This window comes from Mixophyes fleayi, chromosome 2 (assembly GCF_038048845.1).
Source record: "Mixophyes fleayi isolate aMixFle1 chromosome 2, aMixFle1.hap1, whole genome shotgun sequence".
Taxonomy (NCBI): domain Eukaryota; kingdom Metazoa; phylum Chordata; class Amphibia; order Anura; family Limnodynastidae; genus Mixophyes; species Mixophyes fleayi.
The window spans coordinates 78,500,365-78,525,208 of record NC_134403.1 but is presented as its reverse complement, the minus strand read 5'-3'; the positions used below and the strand labels follow the sequence as shown (position 1 = coordinate 78,525,208).

Genomic DNA, 24,844 nt, shown 5'->3' with positions numbered 1-24,844 from the left:
TGAGATTGCTCAAAGAAGCATTTTTCTAGTTTGCAAAAGAGTTGGTTCTTGCAAAGTCGTGAATAGACCTCAGCCATATGGAGGCGATGTGAGTGGATATCTTGCTAGAAAATCAAAATGTCATCTAGGTATACAACAACACAGTCATAAAGGAGGGCCCTTAAAAATCTCATTAACAAAGCTCTGAAACACCGCAGGGGCATTACATAAACCGAAGGACATCACTAGATATTCATAGTGGCCATCGCGAGTGTTGAAGGCTGTTTTCCATTCATCGCCTGCTTTGATTCTAATTATAAGCTCCCCTAAGGTCTAGCTTCGTGAATATCTTGGCCCCCTTTATACGGTCGAACAGTTCAGTAAAGAGAGGAATGGGGTATCGGTTCTTAATTGTGATGGCATTAAGGCCTCTGTAATCGATGCATGGTCTGAGAGACCCATCCTTCTTTTTAACAAAAAAGAAACCGGCCCAAGCAGGAGAGGAAGAGGGTCTAATAAATCCACGTTGGAGATTCTCTTGGACATATTTGGACATGGCTTCAGTCTCTGGCAGCGACAAAGGGTATACCCGACATCGCGGAGGGATTTTGTCAGGTAGAAGGTCAAGAGGACAATCCCATGCTCGATGAGGAGGAAGATGTTCAGAACTGGCCTTATCAAAAACATCCTGAAATGACAGATATTGACTTTGAAGGAGATTAGACTTGAGTTCAGACGAGATGCTAGTAGAGGCCAGGGGATAAACACGTGAAAGACAATTTTTGCAGCAGATTGAACTCCAAGATAAGATTTGAGAAGCAGTCCAGTCCATCTGTGGTGAGTGTTGTTGAAGCCAAGGATGACTGGACTAGTGGAGGATGGCAAAACATGGAAGGAGATCATTTCCTTATGTAATGATCCTATTTGCAGAAGAATAGGCTGGGTACATTTCTTAATAAGACCATTGGAGATATGGGATCCATCAATTGCAGAAATGGATACAGGATGCTCTAGGAAGGATGTAGCCAAGGAACCCTGAGACACGAGAGAGAAAGAAATAAAATTCCCAGCAGCTCCTGAATCCAATAAGGCATAGGAATGTATAGGGCCTGAAGGACCATACAATATAATAGGAAACGAACACACTGTAGGCAATGTTGATTGAGGAGAAGATTTAATATTGCCTAATTTGACTTCCCCAGAACAAATTAGGCTTTGGCATTTCTCGATTTCTTGGGACACTTGCTAAGCATGTGTCCTGGGTCGGCACAATATATACACAAATTATTTTTACATCTTCGGTCGCGCTCCTCCGGAGTCAAGCGTGACCGTCCTAATTGCATTGGTTCCTCTTCAGGAGTTGGAGAGAAATAACGAGTCAATGTCCTAGTTACAGGACGACGAGAATTATCCTTTTCAGCGGCCCTCTCTCTGAAATGAAGATTTACACTGTTACACAGGGAAATTAGAGCATCTAAAGTAGTAGGTAGTTCCTGGGAGGCAAGAGCATCCTTGATCTTGTCAGACAGACCGTGCCAAAAGGTAGCCACCAGGGCTTCATTATTCCAATGTAGTTTTGATGACAAAGTGCGAAAAGAAATGACATATTGAGCCCCTGAACGTGACCCCTGACAAAGCCTGAGGATACTTGATGCTGCAGAAGTAACACGGCCAGGTTTATCAAAAAATTTCCGAAATGTAGCTATAAAGGCAGTGCTATCGGAAAGGAGAGGATCATCACGCTTCCAGAGAGGAGAAGCCAGGCCAGGGCCTCGCCAGAATGTAAGGATATTAAATAAGCAACTTTAGCCCTCTGGGTAGGAAAATTCTGAGGTTATAATTCAAATTGGATTGAACACTGATTGAGGAAACCTCTGCAGATCTTAGGGTCGCCATCAAACTTAGCAGGGGATGGAATCCGGAGGGTAGAGTTGGAATTAATGGGTAATTCAGGAATAGGAGGTGCAGATGGCGGAACGAACGGAAGGAGTGTGGATATAGCAGATTGAATTGAATCCACTCTGGAGGCCAATACTCGAAAACACTGAAGGAGCTGGTGTTGAAGTTCATCCTGTTATTCTACTCTATGAAGTAACAGCCGAAGTGTGTCTTTAGCCGACGGTTCCCCAGAAGAATCCATCACGGCCTGTTGATACTGTCACGGTTTGGTGCTCTGGACTCTTGGACCTGCCCAACTAGATGGGACTCCTAGCAGGGTGCGGAGTCTAATGGATGAATGGTCTTCACCAGCGGTCACCGTAAGGTGACTTGGGTTTAGCGGCGTTCGCCCGCAGGTCGCGGTCCCTAACAGGAGTGTTAGGCAAGGTTCCAGGGGAGTGGCTTGTAAATGATATATAGACACACTGGTGATGTTGAGATGTAAGTTCTAAGACCAAACAGTGGAGTGAAGACAGATGCAGGATGAACAATACAATCAGCGGTTTAATGATGACTAGAGGTTGACCCGAACAATCTTAGTATATTGACACAGGGAGATCAAATGACAATGTGAACCATTCCACTAGCAGCGTAATAAGAAGGAATACAGCTTTAGTAATATAACGGCATATTCAATAGTAGTAATAGCATGAACAGTCCAGCAGCAGTATGGTAAATGACAAATGCAGCTTAGGTATTTGGAACCACAAATATGGCAGTACGATAAGAGAGATAACAGTCCAGCCAGCAAAGTAATCACGATAAGTGCAGCCAAAGTGGAATACCCTGTAGTACAACTATGTACATGGATAACAGTGCAGCAGGAACGGTTCAGCCAACAGAAGTAGATGAGATAAAGCAGCTTGAATAATACGTACTGTAATGCAACTGAGTCACAGAGACAGATGCAGAGTAGATGAGCCAGGCAGCACGACAGTAGGAGTTGGAACGATTTGAGCATTGAAGCCTGGAGACAGTGGAGATAGGTGTAGCTTGAGTAGTACAGCCCGTGGAGCGGTAACACAGCAGCGCCAGATGTAGCTTGAGCGGCACAGCCCGTGAAACGGCAATACAACGGAGAGAGGTGCAGCTTGAGTAGTATAGCCCGTGAAACAGCAACACAGCGGAGTCAGGTGCAGCTTGAGCAGTATAGCCCGTGGAAGAGCAACACAGCAGAGACAGGTGCATCTTGAGCAGTATAGCCCGTGAAACAGCAACACAGTGGAGACAGGTACAGCTTGAGCAGTATAGCCCGTGGAACAGCAACACACAGCAGAGGCACTGACGATCCAGGTGGAGGCACAGGGAATAGGCAGGATCCTAATCAGACAGGTAACTTGATCAACAGGCCCAGAAGAAAGGGCGGAAGTGCCTTTTCAAGTTTAGAGCCAGAACCTGGAACCAATAGGAATCTTGCTACAGACAGACAGGTACTAGGTCTGCGCATGTGCAGATCCAACACTAGGTGCTGAAGTCTGTTTAATGAGGGACAGGTCTTAGTCTTCGGTTATGGAAGCTGAATGAGCGCCGTGTGACCGTCAGCCCTATTATTTGAATTTCTATTTCAGCACTAAACACTGAAACCTCTCCTATTTTTGGGTGAGCTATGGCACAGTACAACATAACTGCAGATTTTGAAGACCACTGCCAACCCTATTATTTCTATTTCAGCAATGACAATTAGCAATGGAGCAATGGAGCTCTCCTGTTTGTGTGTGTAAGCTATATAACACAGTACAATGTGACTGCAGATTTAGACCAAGACTGCCAGCCCTATTATTTCTATTTCAGCAATGACAATTAGCAGTGCAGCTCTCCTGTTAGCGTGTTAGTATTTAACAATTTGACTGCAGATTTAGACCAAGCCTGTCAGCCCTATTATTTCTATTTTAATAATGACAATTAGCAATGGAGCAATGGAGCTCTCCTGAATTTCACTGGAGACTTTGAAGAACACTGCTACCCCTCCTCTTTCTTTTCTACTTTTGACGCTGTCCAACTGCACTAGAAACTGCCAAGAACCGTGCTACCCCTTCCATGTCACTCTGTGAAATGTCGCTGGATCACCATGGAGGGCAGTACTTATAAAATCCAAAACTCACGAGATTCAACGACGTAATGATGACATTTTGCCTCGTTTTCAATTCCGAGAGCTGGCTCAGCTCGGTACTCAGATCTGCTAAGTTCGGGTGTGTTCGGTTCTCGGGGAAACGAGCCTGAGCATCTCTAATTATTATTATTAACAAATAGATTACCAGCTTTTTGAATATAGTACTTTTTAAACTTTTTTTTAAATAATAAATGTAACGTAGCATATATTTATGTCCTTCAAAGAAACTCCCTCTTCTCTACAACCCCCGGTTCCCTCTCCCCCTGTACTCTCCAGCCCCCTCTTCCCTCCCTGTCTTTTCTTTTTTCTATGTCTTCTTCCTGCTTTTTCTTGTTTTCGCGCTGACTCCTCTATACATCGTCCTGGCGTCATGGCTGCAAGTCAGCTACACTACAATCAGCATGGAGTCTGGCACCATCCTCACTGTGCCGACTCCCTGTCACTGAGAAATGACAGTCCTGCAGTGAGTGCCACAGGAATTAATATCCACCAGGGGGCTGCATAAAGCGGGCGGACATTGCGACTCCATAGCACTTGACCCTGGACCTGCCTCTCAAGGAGACTATAATGATGTCACTATGTAACTACATACACCGATCAGTCACAACATTAAAACCACCTGCCTAATATTATGTATGTTACCCTTGTGCCATCAAAACAGCTCTGACCTGTCAAGGCATGGACTCCACAAGACTTTTGAAGGTGTGCTGTGGTCTGTGGTATCTGGCATCAAAACGTTAGCAGCAGATCCTTTAAGTCTCATGGCTCAGACTTGTTTTTCCAGGACATCCTACAGATGCTAAATCGAATTGAGATCTGGGGATTTTGGAGGTCAAGTAAACTCTTTGTCATGCACCTTGAGCTATTTGTCATATTCCACAAACAATTCCTGAGCAATTTTTGCAGTGTGGCAGGGTGCATTATCCTGCTGAAAGAGGCCACTGCCACCAGGGAATACTGTTGCCATGAAGGTGTGTATTTGGCCTACAACAACGTTTAGGTAGCTCATACATGTAAAGTAACATTCACATGAAAGCTAGGGCCCAAGGTTGTCCAGCAGAACATTGCCCAGAGAATCACATTGCCTTTGCCTGTGTCCCTTCTTCCCATAGTGCATCTTGGTGCCATGTCTTCACCAGGAAAACAACCTGCTTCATGGATCAGTTCTGGTGCTCACGTGCCCATTATAGTCACTTTCAGCAGTGGACAGGGGTCAGCATGGTTACTCTGACTTGGTCTGTGACTACGCAGCCCCATATGTAGAAAACTGCAATGCACTGTGTGTTCTGACACCTGTATAGCCAGCATTACATTTTTGAGCAATTTGTGCTACAGTAGCTCTTCTTGTGATTGAATCATATGGTTTAGCCATCCCTCCCCATGCGTATCAATGAGTTTTGGGCACCCATGACCCTATCGCTGGCTCACTGTTTGTCCTTCCTTGGACCAAATTTGGTAGGTACTAAACACTGCACACTGGGAACACCCAATAAGTTTTGGAGATGGTCTGAACTAGTTGTCTAGCCATCACAATTTGGCCCTTGTCAAAGTCGCTCAGATCTTTAAGCTTGCTCATTATTCCCGCTTCCTGCTTCCCACACATCAACTTCAAGAACTGACTGTTCACTTGCTGCCCCTTGACAGGTGCCATTGTAACGAGATAACAAATGTTATTCATGTAATTTGTCAGTGGTTGTGGATGATCAGTGTAGATTCTTCACACCCTCTTGCACTGCACTTGTTGCTTCTAAATGGTTAAGAGCCAGGAGAAGTTTGAAACTCCATTACATTCATTGTAAGGCTGTCGATAAACCTGATTGGATTGCTATAATCATCGTAATCAACAAATTTACAATGCAAGCAGATAACATTCAAATTTCTCCCAACATAATTTTTCTTTTTCTTTAAAGGTGGTGAATGACAATTTGTATTGCTTTTTGGCTGTAATGTTTAACAGCAGCACGATATATGCAACCAAATAAGGTGTCACATGAATGTGTGAGCTTATATAAGCTGACCATGTAACACTTGAATCTATTTCTGGGATGCCCTTTTCAACCAGCTACACCCTAATGCCACAAAGCCTCCTGGACAAAGACCAATATAGTGATTTGGCAGGAGATGTCCAATCCCTTTAAATGTGAAGAAAATAATTGTTTTGATTAATCTTAGTTTATTATTTGTAGAAGCGTTAATGAGTTGATAATGATCATGTAATAATTTACTGTCTTTGAAAATTGCAGAAAAAAGTTTGAGTGAGCAGCTTTCACGCAAAGTAAGAGTGCTATGTTGGGTCATGACAGCACCAGTTCACTTAGAGTCTAGAGCCATTCATGTGAAGAACTCTTGGACTCGTCACTGCAATAAGATTTTATTCATGAGTTCCATATCCACTGAGGGCCTCCCAACTATTGGACTAAACACCACCGAAGGCAGAGATCAGCTCTACTGGAAGACCATCCGAGCATTTCAATATATACATAAACATCATTTTGAAGAGGCTGACTGGTTCTTAAAGGCGGATGATGACACCTATGTTGTGGTGGACAATTTACGGTGGATGCTCTCTAATTATACACCATATGAGCCAGTCTACTTTGGCAAACGCTTCAAACCCTTTGTTAACCAGGGCTACATGAGTGGAGGAGCTGGTTATGTGCTGAACAAGGAATCCTTGCAACGTTTTATAGAAGGATTTCGGACAGGGGTCTGTACTCACACATCATCTGTGGAAGATCTAGAACTGGGTCGGTGTATGGAGAAGATGGGGGTAATACCTGGTGATTCCAGGGACAGTGAAAAAAGAGAGACCTTCCACCCATTTACACCTGATTCTCATATTACTGGTAATGTTGGCAGTTCTTATAATAGCTACTGCTTTTATCCTATAATAAAGGTAAGTTATTCATCATTATTATTGGGTATTACCATTCTAGCTTATTTTTTTTTACTGTTAATTGAACAGGTTATGATACAGAATGTAAAAACATACAGTATATCATATAGACACATTTCACATTATCCCATTATAAACACCTGAGCCTCCTCTACAAAAGGTTATCAACTGATAAACTGCATGCATGCAAATATAAAAACGTAATCTATTTATGGTAAATATAAAATATTCATGAGAATATAGCCTAGGATTTCCCATGGAATCAGTACCACATTAATATTACTTAGGTAGTGATACAGTTATGGTACTGGTTCCCAGCAAATAGATAGGCTACAAACTGGTTCAGTCCATAAAATGGATGCTTATACTTGTGCTTATACTGTGTAAATAACAGATTTACTTGAAATATGTCCTTTTAGTGTATATATGTAGGGTTAAAGGGCATCACCAGAAGATATCCATTGCCACAGTTGTGTTCACTTGAAAAGCTTAAACTCATGAACGGTTGTACAGCCCACTATGTATTTGACTTTGCATTACATGGTAGGTAAAAATAGCATGGGCAGTCCTCTGGATGGAGAAAGTTGCATTTTTTATCTATCCAGTGTTGAAGTCTGTAGGATGAAACGGTCAGTATGTTACTCCTAAAGGTCAATAAATTACTATTTTGAGAACCTACTCCTGGTAAATTCAGTGCAAGTGAACCCCTTTTGAGTATTTACTCCAAATACTAAATGTAATTGTAGTAGCCTTCTATAAAAAAAATATGCAAAACAAATATACATTTTTATATATATTTAATTTATATATAGATTTTCTATCATTATTATTAGATAACATTTCTTATTAGATTTACATATTTGAAGTTTTGAGGTCCACGGACCACTGTTTAGTAAACTTAGCTTAACTGAAAGCCCTGCCTCGGGGCGAGTGAAGTGAATTTTTTTGGCACTTTATAGAATATATATACCTACTCTGTTGCCCTAGGCCCCCCCATTGCCTACTGCCGAAGCCAGTTATTTTCTTTATGTATTTTACAATGCATTAAACTAATGGATTTCACAAACTCCTCAGACCGCTGTCTGAGCAATCCAAGAAGACGTTAGGCAGCCCCACAATCCAATTCTCAGATAGGAATTGTATTCCTGTCTGAGCAGCAAGAAGGGTGCCTGCGATTACTAAAAGTAAGTAACATGCAATCTTTGCAAAGCTATATTGAGGGGCAATAAACAGAGAGAGCTGTAGTGAGGGGGGTCCAATGAGAGTTATTGAGAATCTGTGGAGGGGGCAATGAGGAAGAGACATGGATGGGGCAATGAGGGGGCAGTGAGTAAAAGACATTGTGGAGGCTGCAATATGAAAGACATGGAGGGTGCTGCAGCGGGAGCAGGGCCTGATTAAGGGTTCTGGCCGCCCTAGGCTAATACGGCCGCAGCACGCCCCCCCCTCCTCCCCCTCCTCCGAATATATAGGTGTATAGGAACACTCCTGAATATGAATGTTCAGGTGTATTCTCCAGCATTCAAATTTAGACAGATTGTGCCATTGTCTCTTACCTGTTCTTGCTCTTCTCTCTTGCAACTTTGTTATCCTCTCGCTGGCTTCTGGAAAGTTCGCATCCTGTTTTGAAAATGCAAAAATGTATTATAATGCAAACCCTGAATGATTAGGCCCTTTAGTTAAAACAAAACACTCCATTATGGCCAGCTAAAAGTACCCCATTGGACAGGCATATATAAGCAATATCTGAATATTTGTTGTCAATCAAATACAAACCTCTACCAGCCCCATCTCACTAATATTTAGTATTCTAGTGATTGCTGAGGCCACCCATGTGACCACCACACAATCATGAGATTCTGCCCCCCAAAGCTGCTGTATTTTTTAAATACCCCCTGCAGCCATTTTCCTTAACCACAACCCCCCCACAGCCATTTTCCTTAACCCCTGCTGCAGCCATTTTCTTTACCTCCCATCCTGCATCCATCCCCCTTGCAGCTATTTTCCTTACCTCCACTCTGCTAGCTAGCTATCCCCCCCGTCACATCAAAACTCCCCCAGTCACATATATCAGCCCCCCTCCTCTGCCCTCCTTCATACATATCAACCTCTCTTCCTCCCTATAGATTTTCATGGCAGACCCCCCCTCCCACCCTATAGATTTGTATGACAGTCCCCCTCTCCCTCCCTATACATATGCATGACAGTCCCCCCTCTCCCTCCCTATAGATATGCAGGGTAGTCCCCCCCTCTCCCTATAGATATGCAGGGTAGTTCCCCCCCCTCTCTATAGATATGCAGGGCAGTTCCCCCCCCTCCCTATAGATATGCAGGGCAGTTCCCCCCCCCCTCCCTATAGATATGCAGGGCAGTTCCCCCCCCCCTCCCTATAGATATGCAGGGCAGTTCCCCCCCCTCCCTATAGATATGCAGGGCAGTCCCCCCCCCTCCCTATAGATATGCAGGGCAGTTCCCCCCCCCCCCTCCCTATAGATATGCAGGGCGGGAGAGATGTGGAGGGGGCTGCAATGGTAGAGACATGGAGGGGGCAATTGTAGAGACATGGAGTGGGCAGCATTGGGAGGGACACAGAGTGGGTAGCAATTGGAAAAGGCACGGATGGGGCAGCCATGCGAGAGACAAGAAGAGAACAGTAATGAGAGAGACATAGAGAAGACAAAGTGAGAGAATAGGAGAGGAGGAATTGAGTGAGATATAAGGGTAACAATGACACTGTTATGGGAGAGACAGAAAGAAGATCAAAAGGCAGAGGAACAATGCACAAGGCCAGTAATTGCCAGCTCTAATATAAACAAGACATTATTTATTACGGAGTTGGCTGCAACAGGTGAGACATAGAGCTGGCTGCAATGGTTAGACATGGAGGGGTTGCAATGGGAGAGACATGGAGGTGGCTGCAATGAGAAAGACATGGAGTGGGCTGCAATGGGAGATACATGGAAGTGGTTCAAATGGGAGAGATATGGAAGGGGCTCCAATGGGAGAGATATGGAAGTGGCTGCAATGGGAAAGACATGAATGTGGTAGAAATGGGAGAGACATGCAGGTGGCTACAAAGGGAGAGACATGGAGGTGACTGAAATGGTAGAGATATGGAGGGTGTAATGGTACAGACATGGAGTGGGCAGCAATGGTCGAGACATGAAGTTGGCAGCAATGGGAGAGATATGGAGGGGGCAGCAATGAGTGAGACATGGAGGGAACAGCAATGAAAGAGACATGTAAGGGGCGGTAATGAGAGAGTCATGGAGGGGTCAGTAATGAGAGAAACATGAAGGGGTAGCAAGTAGAAACACATATACGGGGAGGGGGGTTGTTTGAATAGGGTAGGGTGGGGTAGGTTTTTTCTATGCAGTGACAGGTGTGGTACTTTATCTTTATGCAAATATTTTCGGATGCTGAGATTGACTATTTTGTTATATGCTAATGTGGTTGACTGGTGGCTGGGTGTCTGCCTGGGCTGGAGGGGGTTGACGTTTATTTGGAGATGTCTCATGTGTATTCCCTTGTGTTATGGCAGCTGGGAAGATGAATAGGGGGTCTATTAAAATCCTGACTTGGAATGTTCGTGTTCTAAATGATAAAATTAAACGGTCTTTGGTCATATCCCAATTAAAAAAGTATGGGGCGGATGTTATATGTCTAACTGAAACACATTTAGTGGGAAGTAAAGTGTTAGCCCTTAAGAAACCGTGGGTTGGATGGGCATATCATGCTACTCATATGGGTCATTCTAGAGGGTTATCTCTCCTTATAAGTAAATTTTATTTTGGAAATGGTGGAGTCGGACCCATTGGGTAGATATGTTTTTGTAAGGGGCATTTTTGATTCTAAGCGTATAAACTTACTGTCAGTTTATGTTCCCCCCCCTTATAGTGGTGAGGTCCTAAAAAAGTGTAGTGATTTTATCTCTCTCTCTCCTGATACTCCTGTGATTTGCTGATCTGGTGGAAGAGATGGGTTTGGTGGATGTGTGGTGTCTGAGGCGTCCGGCAGAGGTCTGTTTCTCCTGTTATTCCACTTCATATAATGCTTTCTCCCGAATTGCTTTAGGACTTGTATCAAAGGAGTTACTGCCGGCTGTCTCTGATGTTGCATATTTGCCAAGGGGGATTTCAGATCATTCTCCATTGGTATTAACAGTTAAACTTAATGTATCTCGAGGTCAAGCATTTTGGAGGCTCAACCCCCTTTGGTTGACATTATTGCAGGATGGAAATACTTTAGAATCCCAATGGGAGGAGTACTTTGTTACCAATGTGGACACGGCAGCCCCGCCTCTTGTCTGGGATTCATTTAAGGCTTTTTTAAGAGGTTCCTTAATTAGAAGTATTAACTGTTTCAAAAGAGAGTCTAGGTTGAGAGGTGATAGATTGGAAAAAGAGGTTGTGCGGTTGGAGGAGGTGTATCTCTCTTCTCGTGTGGCTTCTGATAGGATGGCTTGGTTAGAGGTACAGAGAGAATGGTCGGATTATTTGTTAGATAAATCAAGGCGTAAGCTGTTATTTGCTAAACATACTCAATACTTTGAAGCAAATAAATGTGGTAGGTTTTTAGCGTATTTAGCGAGGTCAGAAAGGGCGGCGGCGGTAGTGGCGGGGATTACAGATACTTTGGGTGTTGTGCATACCTTGACTGAAGAGATCAGTGATGTTTTTTATGTGTATTTCAAAGATGCTTATGCGTCAAGAGCTGAGTACTCAGACTCTGATTTGGACACGTATTTGGCGGCTGTTTCCTTACCTAAATTGAGCGCAGATGGTAGAGAAAGTTTGGACCTGTCAATTACTGATGAGGAGATTGCAGCTGCGATAGCCTCGTTTCCAAATGGCAGGGCTCCGGGCATAGATGGGATACCCATAGAGCTGGGGTTCTTTGTGCCTCGCTTGAAAGACATGTTTACAAGCTTTAGAGATCAGGGATGTGTATCTCCATCTATGTCTGAAGCCCTTATAGTCCTTATCCCTAAATCGGGAAAGGATCCCTTGTTTCCAGAATCGTACAGACCTATATCATTATTGTCAACGTATAATAAGATTTTGTCAAAAATTTTGGCGACACGTTTGAACAGGGTAATTAGTGAGATTGTGCATCCTGACCAAACTGGTTTTATGCCGGGAAAATCTACGGCTATAAATCTGCGTAGGCTTTTTTGCCATCTGCAGCTGCCCCACCCTGCGGAGGGGGAGGCGGTGGTGGTGTCGCTAGATGCTGCTAGGGCCTTTGACTCTGTGGAGTGGAGGTACCTGTGGGTGGTGATGTTGAAATTCGGGTTTGGACCGGTTTTTATTCAATGGGTTCGACTGCTGTACTCCTCCCCTACAGCTAGAGTCTGTGTAAATGGCTTCGTGTCGCATCAGTTTGTTATGGGCAGAGGTACCAGACAGGGGTGCCCTTTGTCTCCCACTCTATTTGCCCTAGCCATAAAGCCATTGGCATGTATGATTAGAATGCAGTCAGATATTACTTGATTGAGGATGGGCTGCAGGATGGACAAGATTGCCCTTTATGCAGATGATATGCTTCTTTTTTTGTCGTATCCTGATAAATTGTTGCCAATCTTACTCCGTTTGGTCTCGGTGTTCGGTAGGTACTTGGGGCTTTTGATTAATTGGGATAAATCCAGTGTAACTCCGATTAAGGGTGCTTGCCCTACGGGTCAAGTTTTGCAGACTTCTCTTAAATGGATCCCGGTATTTAAATATCTTGGTATCTGGATTTCTAGTGATATGGGTCAATATATCCAGCGTAATGTCCAGCCTCAGATTGATTTTCTTAAAAGCCGGATTGGGGTGTGGAGACAGCTGCCACTGTCAGTCACAGGTAGAATTAACCTGGTTAAAATGATAATCCAACCAATGTTTTTGTTTGTTTTGCAGCAGTCTCCGGTATATATCCCCCATAGCATATTTCGCTACATTGAACGTTTCATGGCTTCTTTGGTGTGGGCAGGCAAGAGAGCAAGAGTTAGGCTTACTACTTTGTATCGTTCTCGAGGGTCAGGGGGTTTGGCTTTGCCGAATCTACGGCTTTATTATTTTGCCTCCCAGTTGACGCATATTGAGGTATGGTTCCGGTCGTGGTTGGCCGTAGATTTGCATGATTTTTTAGTCTCTGAGACAGGATCTAGTCATACACGTGTACAGTTTCTTCTGGCTGGAAGAAAGGTTGGGAGGAACCCCCCTTTGTTAATACAGGCCATGAAGGTTTGGCGATTGTCAGCCCAGATTGGGGGTGGATTGGATTTGGATCCGTGCACTCCACTCTGAGATAATTTGGATTTTGGAGAAATGATTAGGATGGAGGGAGCTGGAGCTTGGCGAATCTACAATATAGTAAATATTGGGCAATTGTATGAAAATGGGATATTATATTCATTTGAGCAACTTCAGAGACTATATGAGCTACCTAGGGGTTACTTTTATAGATACTTGCAGTTAAGACATGCTCTGGCCTCGCAGTTCCAGGGAGCTGCCCCGAGCTTTAGTGCAGATTCCTTAAGGGTGCAACTGTCAAGGTTGGGCCAAATGCGGAAAATTTCATTTTTGTATTCAATATTGGTGGAAGGATCTGGTGAAGGGGGCTTGCCAGAGCTGCGATGCAGGTGGGAGGGTGATCTGGGGCGTCTTAGTGACAAAGCATGGGATATAGTGATAGGTAGCCTGAAAGAGGTTACTGCATCAGTTAGATTTCGCCAGGCTCAGTTTTTTCTGTTACACAGAGCGTATCTCACCCCTCTTCGGCTTTCTAAGTTTAGTGGGGGTCAGAGGGTGCTGTGTCCCAAGTGTAGGAGTGAGAAAGGAGACTATTGGCATATGCTCTGGGAGTGTCCGTTGGTTTCATCTTTTTGGAGAGAGGTGGAGGACTGTATTAAGAGATTGGAGGTGGGAGTGGTGGCCTTGACTCCAAAACTTTATATATTCGGTTTGGGCTTGAACAAAAAAACCCGTAAAATTATTAGACTGCTTATCAACACGTTACTTATGTTGGCAAAGGTGGTGATAGCTAGGAAATGGATGGCACCTGAAGGCCCGACCTTGAGTAGCTGGATTAACCTTGTTAACGATACAGTCGGCCATGAAAGGTTCATGTACACCAGCAGGAACCTAGTGGATAAGTATGAAAGAATATGGTACAGGTGGAGGATATCCCCATATGTTACGGAGTGGTTGAGGGAGGTGGAGCTCTCCTAATGAATGCTCGGGGCAGACATCCAGCCACCAATTGTTGAGTCTTTAAGGTCAACGATTATATTCTGTATCAAAGCTGTATTATTATTCCATTGCATCTTGAAATTGTAGAAGATTTGCATACCTTGGCTTAAATATCTGAATGTCAATGTTTTTTCTTTTGTGATCCTATTGTGTATGAATATTTGATAATACCTGTAACACTGTGTGGGTTATAATTTTGGATTAAGCCTAATGTTATGGGCTTTTTTGTTGTTTAGAATGTAAAGAAAAGAAAAAATGCAATAAAATTTTACCCGATTTAAAAAAAAAAATGGTTATTAAACTTGCATTGTATGTTGAGGTCTTTTCACCCTTTAAACCCCACAGAGAAAGATAGAGAAGAAAGAAAATTGAGCAAGATTGAGGGAAACCAGAGCAAGAAGTAGGAACAGATGGGGAACCAATCTACACCTTCTCACCGATGAAATGTCTTATTTATAGAACAGCAAAATATACTGCAGAGCTGCACAGTGTGCACATAAAAGCGAACAAACATTGCTTACAGTAAAGGAGCATACCTTGAGATGAAAGAGTGGTCGCCCTACTCACATGAACTAAAAATCGTATAATACATAGGGAGATAAACATAAATATGCATGTGTTGAAAAATTGGGCAGTCAATGTAAGGACAGATGCCAGACACTACATAAAGTTCCTAGAATCAGATAGGTGAGGTCTTCACTTATAGCAGCCACCGTTCCTATAGAAGCACTATATGTTCACTGGTACTCAGTAGTAGGAACTTATATATGTACCGGCTCTGTTAAGGTATCCAGTAGACTAGTATAGAAGATAGCAGGATTACAATGAGTAGAGTGGAGAGTTGGTATGAGATGTAATAGCTAACACAGAATGTCCCAGAAGGTTCAGCAGCAGGTGGATCAGCATCATGAAAACTATCACAGGCAGGAAGGTCCTGCTATTCCTGACATTGTAATGTACGGCGCTGCGGACCCTTTGTTGCACCTTATAAGTCAAAGATAATAATAATAATAATAATATAAGAACAAGTAGACAAATCATAGGACTTCCCTGAAGCCCCCAGTGCTGCTTTAGGAGTGAAACTGTCATGTCACCCCTGGCGCTGGACTACACTGCTGTGGGCTGCTGTGGTGTGGTCTTGGCAGATTGGGTCTTGGTCTTATTTGTGACTGTTATTAATTTTGAACTGTTAAAACTGAAGAATAACAAAGGAATAAAAGATCCGATATTTGGGGTTCTAAGTAGATACAAAACATGACTCGATTCTTCATGACAAAAAACGGATCTCAAAACATGGCAAAACGTAATTTCCAGGGAAATATGGAAGCAAAACACTTGTTATACAAGCTGGAACGCATGCTGCCGGAGTGTGCATTTGATAGGGAAGGTGCATTATTGCACCTACTTGGTACATGTTTTAGGTACTCATGGGGAATACATACCTGTCCCAGTGACCCACCAAGGAATCTATATGAACCTATATTACTAATTATAGAATTAACAGTAATTTACAGTCTATTTTCTAATGATCTCTTCATAACTGTCCAAATTTTCACCAATTTTGGCCAAAGTGTTGCTGCTGACCCTCCTCAATGTATTGCTGCTGACCCTCTCAAATGTGTCACACTTGCTGTCTAACAGTTACCTACTTGGTGTACTTTCTTTTTTTTTAAATGAAAATGTAATGTATGTAGACATCTTTGAGGATGATGATGAGGGTGATGATAACATTGTCATTTGTCACCATTGAGGAAGATGGCCAGTGACCACTGTTATGCAAAAATCCCATGATCCATTTTTAAAATCCCTATCTATTCTCCAGTTCAACAACCAAAAAGTTGGCTTTTGTGGGGGCCCAAAAAAAAGGGCAGGCAGCCAAGCACTTCAGCCACAAAGTGGCAGTCCCTGATGCGGAAGTGCTTGGTTTGTTAGACTATATGCATGTCCTTTTCAACATATGGGTGTGTAGGTGTTCCCAAGGACAATATCATCTTGATTTGAACCATTTAAAATTGTGCCCTCTCATCATCTTCTAAATGTCTACTACTGTCGCTGTCCGTGATTTTCTTGTTTTTCGGCAGCGCACAGGTACAGGAGGTAGCACACGGAGCAGGGGCAGGCCAGAGATCTGCGGGCTGGACAGAGCACCGGAGGAGATGTCAGGTACCAGCAGGGTCAGGGTCACCAGCAATGGTTCCGAGTCCAGGTACAGTCAAAAGGTCAGGGTCACAGGCAATGGTTCAGAATCCGGAGACAGGCAAATTGTCAGGTCACAGGCAATGGTTCGGGGTCCAGGGACAGGCAGAAGTCATACACAGATAAATCAATCCAAGGTTCAACACCAAACAAGTACAGGAGCAGGCAGCAGTACTGGGACAGAACGCTATATCCGGCAGTGAGGCTCACTGCCTTAAATAATACTAAGAGCCAATCAGGATAAAGCCCTCAAAGTATCCACAGGTTCTGCCTAATGGATGTAGTGCTGGTGACCAATGGAGATGCAGTGTTCAGCTGTATAATAAATGAGGAGAGCTAACCATTACACCCCTAATCAGCCATAGATGGCTGAATCCTTACTTACCTGCACGCATGCGCCTGGCTGGGTGCGGCGGCAGGGAGCCCGATGTGTCCCTGTTGTTGCCCAGGCAACCTGGACGCAGGAACCGGAAGGGATGCCCCGGTCGTCATGGAGACGGCCAGGACGTCACAAACAGCACAGAGAGAGTCGAGGTGGCCGCGGGCACCGCCGCAACTCTCTTAGTTTCTCAGAATGTGAACTTTCAATTGCATTGTCTTGTTAAGATATATGTTTTTGGCAACCATATCTGCATCAATGTCAGTTATACAAACATACTTGTGTGGGAAGACCAAATATTGGCCTATCTGAACTGTCTGTTTTACATATTTCTTATACTTCACTAATATCTATATATCTATCTATCTTTATACGTATATATATATATATATATATATATATATATATATATATATATATATATATATTACACTGGTCAACACTCATTTTTATTGCCAATCATAATAGAGTGATTTTGGGGTAATTTTGTGGCACTTTTTACGAATATGACGTTGGTTTGACTACATTGGCTTTCATTTTTAGACAATTGGTACCCTATTGAAAAACATAAAAATGAAAAAAATAATTTATGTCAGCCTACTTACAGTTCACAAAAGTAAACACATGAAATACATAGTGGCATTTTATTCGGTATAATAACAGATAAACATAGTAATCTGAATCAGATAATTACAATGAATGCATAGTCAAACATTGTATGGATGATTTTCTTTTATGTGGGTTATCAAGACAATCCCGTTGGAGGCTCCAGCAATAGTCAACTTTATATCTTGATGATACCTCTCTCATTGTTCCTCACTAACATCACCAAGATTATCCAGAAATCTGTGTAAGTGGCTATGGAGAAATTGTACCTTTATGCTCTAATTGATACCCAAATTTTGAAAGTTTGTGAGCATGTTTTGTACCTGTTCTTCATAATTGTCTGCTTTGTGGTTACCCAAGAAGTTCTTGACAACCAAGACATAACTGCACCAGGCAGAATATCATTCATAAATTTTGTGAACTTAGAATCCTTGATAAGTTTACGAATTTGAGGACCATCAAATACTCCAGCTATTAGTTTTTCCATACTTAGTCCAGGGAACGACCTACAAATGTATTTGAAGCAATCACCATCTTTGTCAAAGGGCTTAACAAATTCTTTCATTAGTCCCAGCTGGATATTGAATGGTGGGAGAATTATATTTTTACTGTCAACCAATTGAATTTATTCTTAATTGAAACATTCGGTATATACAAAATGTCACTACAACCACTATGTTTACAACTTGACTTATTTACACTATTTACATGTATACAAATATATTACATGGGCGAAAAACAAGAAAATCACAATAGACAACACAAACGACTCAAAAGCCAACTGTCAACTTACTGCTGGTTGGATGATCGATCACTTATATACGGAGGAGGGATATTCTAGAATGATTGCGGAGTGAACACTTAGAATATTCATGTGTCTCACCTTCTAGAATCTTCTAGTAGACTCCCATATGCACGTGTTATGACTAAGTTCCCTCTTAATTGAGGGTATTCATTATCTCTAACTAGAGCTTTTCATTTTTAAAATCAGCAAACCAATTTTGTTGGGCTGTGTTATTTATACATTACAAATTTATATTCATTCCATAGTTATATACATGGGTCTTTAGGAACACATCCACCACAAATCGCGACAGTCCCCTTTACCCCGGGGTTATGCAAGATGGGGGTTCTAGTCCCACCACAACTACAGACCCTATTACCTGGAGGCACAGGCACCTTGGGCTCCAAACACCATTGGCATTCCGGCATCCGACCATGGACAGCGGCCCATTTATGGAATCTTGAACCAACCGTAGGTCACACACTACACTTGAGCTTAGCCAAAAGGATAAATCGAGATTGAAATTTTAATCTCAAACTGGACATTAGTATGTAGACAGGGCCGCCAAGAAGAATTTGGGGCTCCGGTACATCAACTTTCTGGGCCTTCCTCCATACAGAGCAGGAGAAGGAATGTGTGCCGCCATGAAAAGGGGTGTGGACACATATTGATGGGGGTGTGGCAAACATGGGCTGTGGCTGCGCCTTTTTACACATGACATTATGGTGGGAATTCAATGAGCCGCTAAGTGTCTCAGACACTTTATGGTGTAGATTTTGACAGAAATTTCTACTGTGATTGCCGGCAATGTGTGCGGCATAATGTCCGTGTGCCAAATCGCCAAAATTGAATTCTCCCATTGTATATTAAAATGATGTTTTTTTCACCTACCTGTTATTGCACCTTTCACCTTTCACAACGTGGTATTGGATTCTTGTATGGATACTGGAATGTTGGGACCTGTTTGGAAAATGTATAGGTACATGAAATATGGAAAATAATTATTTAACACAGCACACAGCACACAGCACAGATCATACACTATATAAAACATGTGTGTTAAAAATAATCACAGATATCTAGATGTTTGGAAATGGTCAGATAATAAAACAATTGTAACTGTATAGCAGAAATGACTGCCTCCGTGGGCTCTACAACTCCATACAAAGACAAAAACACAATAAAAATGAAGAGACACTCAAATACCCTTTGATTGGGCCTGGTAATTTTTGCCCCCGCTCCCCTTTGCACCCCTGTATGTAGATACATACAGGATGTAGACATTCATGGTAACTGGCACATATATCAGGGTCCCCTCATTTGATTCTCAAGGGTCCGCATCTTCCTTACTCGTAGTACAAACAACAACTCAAGAAAAACAAGGTATTTGAAAGCTCCGCTCTTTGCCTCTGATGCATGCTATGCTCGTGCAGTGCATAATACTAGTCTTTGAATGTTTTAGTATGAGTGCAGGCCACCTTCATCAATTTACTTTTATAAATGTCCAACTCTATTCATTCATACCACTATCTATCCAATGACCTCTACCTGTTTCTGCAGCATCAGTGTCTATGATTGATGCCCTACTATGTTCCAAATATATTGTGTGAGTAGTCTTTGAAGTTTTGTAGTATAGGTGCAAGCCATCTTCGTCTATCATCATCAACATTTATTTATATAGTGACAGCAAATTACATAGCACTTTACAATTGGGTATCTACTTGTCTATATGTCTAAAGAAGCCTTTGTCCATCTTATGACATCTAAATGTTACTGCTTCTTCACTTACCATGATGCATACTGTCTAACATTCTAAATTTAGTGTGTGCATAGTGTTTCAGTATTTTTATCTCTTGCACTATTTTTTGTGTTTATTTAATTTATCTAATGGGCTTGCTTCACTTGGTGCACTTGAAGATGACATTTATTTTGCAGCCGCTGCAATGTTCTGCATGTGGTCGCTAAATGTGGAAGTAATTACTATTTTATTGGGAGCCACTTTCTTCTGGTTTATATGTATTTATTTAAAGGTAAAGCAGAGGATGAATTTATAGATGGAAGTGAAGATTCATGTGAAGATTCATTTTTAATAAATTTAGATACATTTATTAAAGCTTAAGCATATTAACATCTTTGTGATTGGATTGGACATGGGGAATATAAAAATAGCCCTTTTTCAGCTACCTCCCATCAACCTTGAGAAAAACTCATTCAGAGTCGAAACGCATTGCAAGGAAGGAGTTATATGACGATTGTTTGGTGTATCTTGCCAAGATTGTTTCTATCTGAATAAGAGGTATCTCTTTGTGTTATCGTCACACCGGTGAGACTAACAACAAGTTTGAAAACACAGTGCATGTTTACGTCTCATTCTGGAAGGAGAACGTACATATACAAATATTTTTATATAAATTTTGTGAAAATTATTGCAATGTGAGTGTACATTTTTTACAAACATTAAAATATCTGTGAATTTTAAACAATATTGCGTCATGAGAAAATTTATATTTTCTCATACGTACATTTACTATAGGCTACATACAAAAAATAGTTCCTGTAAGTTTATTACCATTATGGGGCTTCAATATTGGAAGATAGGTTGCACTGTGTATCAATATAAAGATATAATATATTAAAGATACCTAAAGAAAGAAAATATCTTGTAAGCTGTTTACCATTGGGGGTGCTTATTTGGAGCACTCATGAATACAAATCCATAGGAGTTTATTTTATATTTTATTATCATTTATGTCACATAGTTACAATTATTGGTATTTTTTATTTAGTTTTTTTTATGTACCACAAGTTTATTGAGTTGGACTGAATATATGGAAAATAAGAAGATTAAAGATCTTGCCACCGCTTTTGAAATAAATATATTATATATTTTTCATATTTTGGGCACGAAGAGTTTAAACAGCGCTTAGTTCACTTTATTCCTTCTATTATTAATTATTGGTTCTAAGTTTATGTATAGCTTAGTTTAAAGTACAGGAGGCAGCAGTCTATCAGGAAGCAAATTTTTTTTCTTATTTAATTTATCTAATGGGCTAGCTTCAGTTGGTGGCATGGCAGATGATATTCATTTTGCATCCACTGCAATATTCTATATGCGGTTACTGAATGTGGAAAATGCCCAGAAAAAACCCTCAAAGACAAACACCCTTTTCTCCCACTTACTGTAGATTAGACTACCTAGTTGGGTGTAAGCGTATCTGGGTGTAAGTATGCCTGATGTAAACCTGGCGCTTATGCTATTGGTGCATTGTCGGATGCATTTTGAGATGTCTACACCTCAGTATAAGAACGTAATTAAACTATTTTTACATGCAGCATTTTAGAGTTTAGTACCTACTAATACATCTTTTATTCCTTTGTTAGGAGTTTGAGTGTGAGTTTCAGCAGCAGTTGCACACTCCAAAAAAAGGCTATATATTATTACATTCTAATCTTTTTTATTTTTCAATACGTGTCTATTTTGGAAAGGTCATTCAGTGAAAGGGAGTTTGTGTATGACGGTTTTCCTCTAGGCATTTTTGACATTCAGTGAACACATGTAGAACAATGCAGTGGCTGCAAAATAAATGTCATCTGCCATGCCACCAACTGAAGCATATCCCATTGGATAAATGAAACAATAACAAAAAATTAGTGTAAGGTGCAAGAGGTAAAAATGTTGAAAAGCTATGCACACACTAAACTTGAAACTTTATACAGCAGGTAATATGGACTGTGAAGAGACAGTAACAATCTAATGTCATTAGAAGGACAGAGAAATCCGTAGTTACTTAGATAAGTACATACCAATAGTAAAGAGTTTCCTAACTTGCTGTCATTATATAAATAAATGAGGATGCTGAGAGATGAAGCTGTCCTGCACCTATACTACTAAAATTAAAAGATTAGGCACACAGTACATTGCCAGAGTATGCATGGGTGGCTTTTATTACCTTGTTTTACTTACCAGGGGGACTCGTATGTATTTATAGGGAGGGAGGGCTGAAAAATCATTCCCCCCGGTGGAAACTTCAACCAACGCCAAGGTAAAGGGGACTGCCTGAGACATGCAGCGAAAGTGGTCTCCAAGACCCATTTATATAAATTAAAGATGATCACTGTCCCCCGTGTTCTGGCTTTGGTTTTGGATTTGGGTCTGGATTAACTTCATGTTTTGGTTTTAGCAAAACCGCCCTTGCGTGTTTTGGTTTCAGGTTTGGTTTAGGATACCAGATTTTAATTCTAAAATCCCTATTTTTTGCTAAAATCAAGTATTTCCCTCCCCCCATACATTATTATTAACCTCAATAACACTAATTTCAAGTCATTTGCAGTCAATTTTGACCATCTCACAGGTCACAATATTATGTTCATACACTTTCAAATAAAGACTGCAGCGACCTGGCTGAATGCTAAGCGACAGAGCAATGACTCAAACACACGCCAGTTCATAGCACATCTAGGAAACATTGCCACACAGCAGTGGCAGAAAAGAAAAGTGGTGCAAGATGGAATTGTTCTTGGATCATGAAATCAGTTATGGTTCATTTGATCGCTCCACCCGTTCCTTGGGCAACTGTGTTAATTCTACAGCTAATATGTGGTAGCGAGTACTGACCCCCCTGGGATGGGTGTTTTTATCAGACCCAGACCGATCCAGGATGCCAGACAATGCACTAAAAAGAGCCATTGTAATTTACAGCAAAATGCAAGTTCATCACTGTATAGTATAGTTATGTACCTTTGACGTAAACTGCAGATTACAAACACTTTGTGCAATACTGATAAAACAGCAGCAAAGTGTAAGGTAATACATATACACGTCTATTTAGACATCCATGCTTATATTACTGTGGCTTTATAAGCGCTACAGATGTCTAGACAACTGTTGTCAGGATTTGGGTAAAAATAATTCCACACATAAGAGGTGGATTTTTTGGTCTTATGCCCAGGTATGACAATGGCCTTCTTCTTCTCGCATGCAAGGGGGTAAATGTATGAATGTCCGATTTCTGCAAGTCGCCGGAAATCGGCGACTTTGCAGGTAAAATTTAAAGTGGCGATGGCTTGTAAAAGCAAGTTTGCCTTTTTTCACCACTTTTCTTTTCTGCCACTGCTGTGTGGTAATTTTTCCTAGAAGTGCTGTGAACTGCCGTGTGTTTGTGTCGTTGCTCTGTCAATCAACATCCAGCCCACTTGCTGCAGTCTTTGTCTGAAAATAATATTGTGACCTGTGAGGTGGTCAAAATTTACTGGAAATAACTGGAAATTAGTGTTATTGAGGTTAATAATAATGTAGGAACATAAAAAGAGCCAAATTATGTGATTTTAGCATATTTTAGCAATTTTTCTAATAAGTACAGATCCAAAACCAAAACACGGGGGTCAGTGAACATTTCTAACCTTAACATGTTCAAATGCAGTTTCCCAATTGACAGATAATCCCCCTGAAGCCAGTATATTCCATAAAAGTCTGCCGGTAACTCATTGCCTCAATTTCCTTTCTCCCATCATGATACACATGAAGCCCTGCCCTCACTAACAATCACACGAGTGGTCAGGTCCCTGCATCCCATCAAGATCGCATCTGCTGAAATAATATGTGATGTTAACATTCTGATGTTTACAGGTTTTTCTAACTCTGTAGAATTCAATGTGGATTACACCTGGACATGTAGGAGATTAAGGGTCTTATTTATCAATACCCACCAGCTCTTAAATCTTGCGAAAATGGCAGTGTTCTCAGGGTTACCTTAATATTTAAATATGCTAGGTATTAAACATTGCTGTAATACAGGAGATATCTGAGATATCGCCTGCATTCTGTCCAAAAACATTTGTAAGAGCCATCTGCATAGTTCTCTTACATGGCATTAGCAGCTCTTCCTTATAGTAAAAGTCCAGCTGGAGTGAGATCTACTGATCCCTCACTGGTAGACCGCATGGCCCTCCTCTCCTTTTCTCCAGTACTTCCTTTGATTGGCCAAGCATGTTCATTAATAGACCTGGACATAATCCGGAAGCAGTGGAAGCAGGGCCGGATTTACCGCTAGGCAACCTAGGCACCTGCCTAGTGCCCAGCGGTACTAGGGGGGCCCTCCCCCGACATTCGTCCCTGTAATTAAATTCCGTTCTACTCTTGTGTTCTCTCCAGAGAGTCAGTCATGTCTATATCATAGTCAGCGAGATCCATATGGTGTGGCACTAGTGTCTGGATATCGAATCTGCAGTGAAGCCAAGAACCCGTTTACAGTAGGAACCTTTTTCACTATACAGAGTTCCGATCGACAGAATTAGCAAGTGCACCTGCCAGGATACACGGCCAACAGGAAGTCTTCACGAAAGGGAGAAGTGAATACAATCATCTTAACACCAGCGGTGAAGTCCGCGGCTACTCTCCTATCGTGGATTCAGACTCTTCCTCTATAGAGGGTCCAGGACATTCAACAACCTGGTAAAGAGCCATTATTGATTATCTTTTCTGCCGGAGGAACATTATACATATTTGCTATACGGCCCAGCTTCAATCTATTTTTTGCGATTCGCCTCATAGGAACTGTTTGTCTCTAATTTATCAGGATCATTGCTTTTATTGGGACAAGGTCTCATATGTATTTTTCATTGGACTGTTTTTGTTTGTACATCATCTGGATCCAGTGATATATGAATGTATAATATCTATCATTCACATAACAGTGGGGAATTGTATTACCTTGAGGGTGTG

General features: G+C 41.8%; 1 protein-coding gene across 1 annotated transcript; it reads left to right on the top strand.

Moving 5' to 3' along the window:
* The first annotated feature begins 6,276 nt into the window (after nucleotides 1-6,276).
* On the top strand, nucleotides 6,277-24,417 carry LOC142140575 (glycoprotein-N-acetylgalactosamine 3-beta-galactosyltransferase 1-like). The gene is made up of 2 exons (XM_075198282.1): nucleotides 6,277-6,873; nucleotides 24,275-24,417. The coding sequence occupies exons 1-2, from the start codon at nucleotides 6,324-6,326 to the stop codon at nucleotides 24,415-24,417; spliced, it is 693 nt and encodes a 230-aa protein (XP_075054383.1). The 5' UTR covers nucleotides 6,277-6,323.
* Nucleotides 24,418-24,844: the final 427 nt, after the last annotated feature.

Coding starts and splice junctions, on each gene's coding strand:
- LOC142140575 (XM_075198282.1), top strand. CDS start 6,324: ATGACAGCACCAGTTCACTTAGAGTCTAGAGCCATTCATGTGAAGAAC. Junction 6,874..24,274: donor ACCTGATTCTCATATTACTG/GTAATGTTGGCA, acceptor TGTTCTCTCCAG/AGAGTCAGTCATGTCTATAT.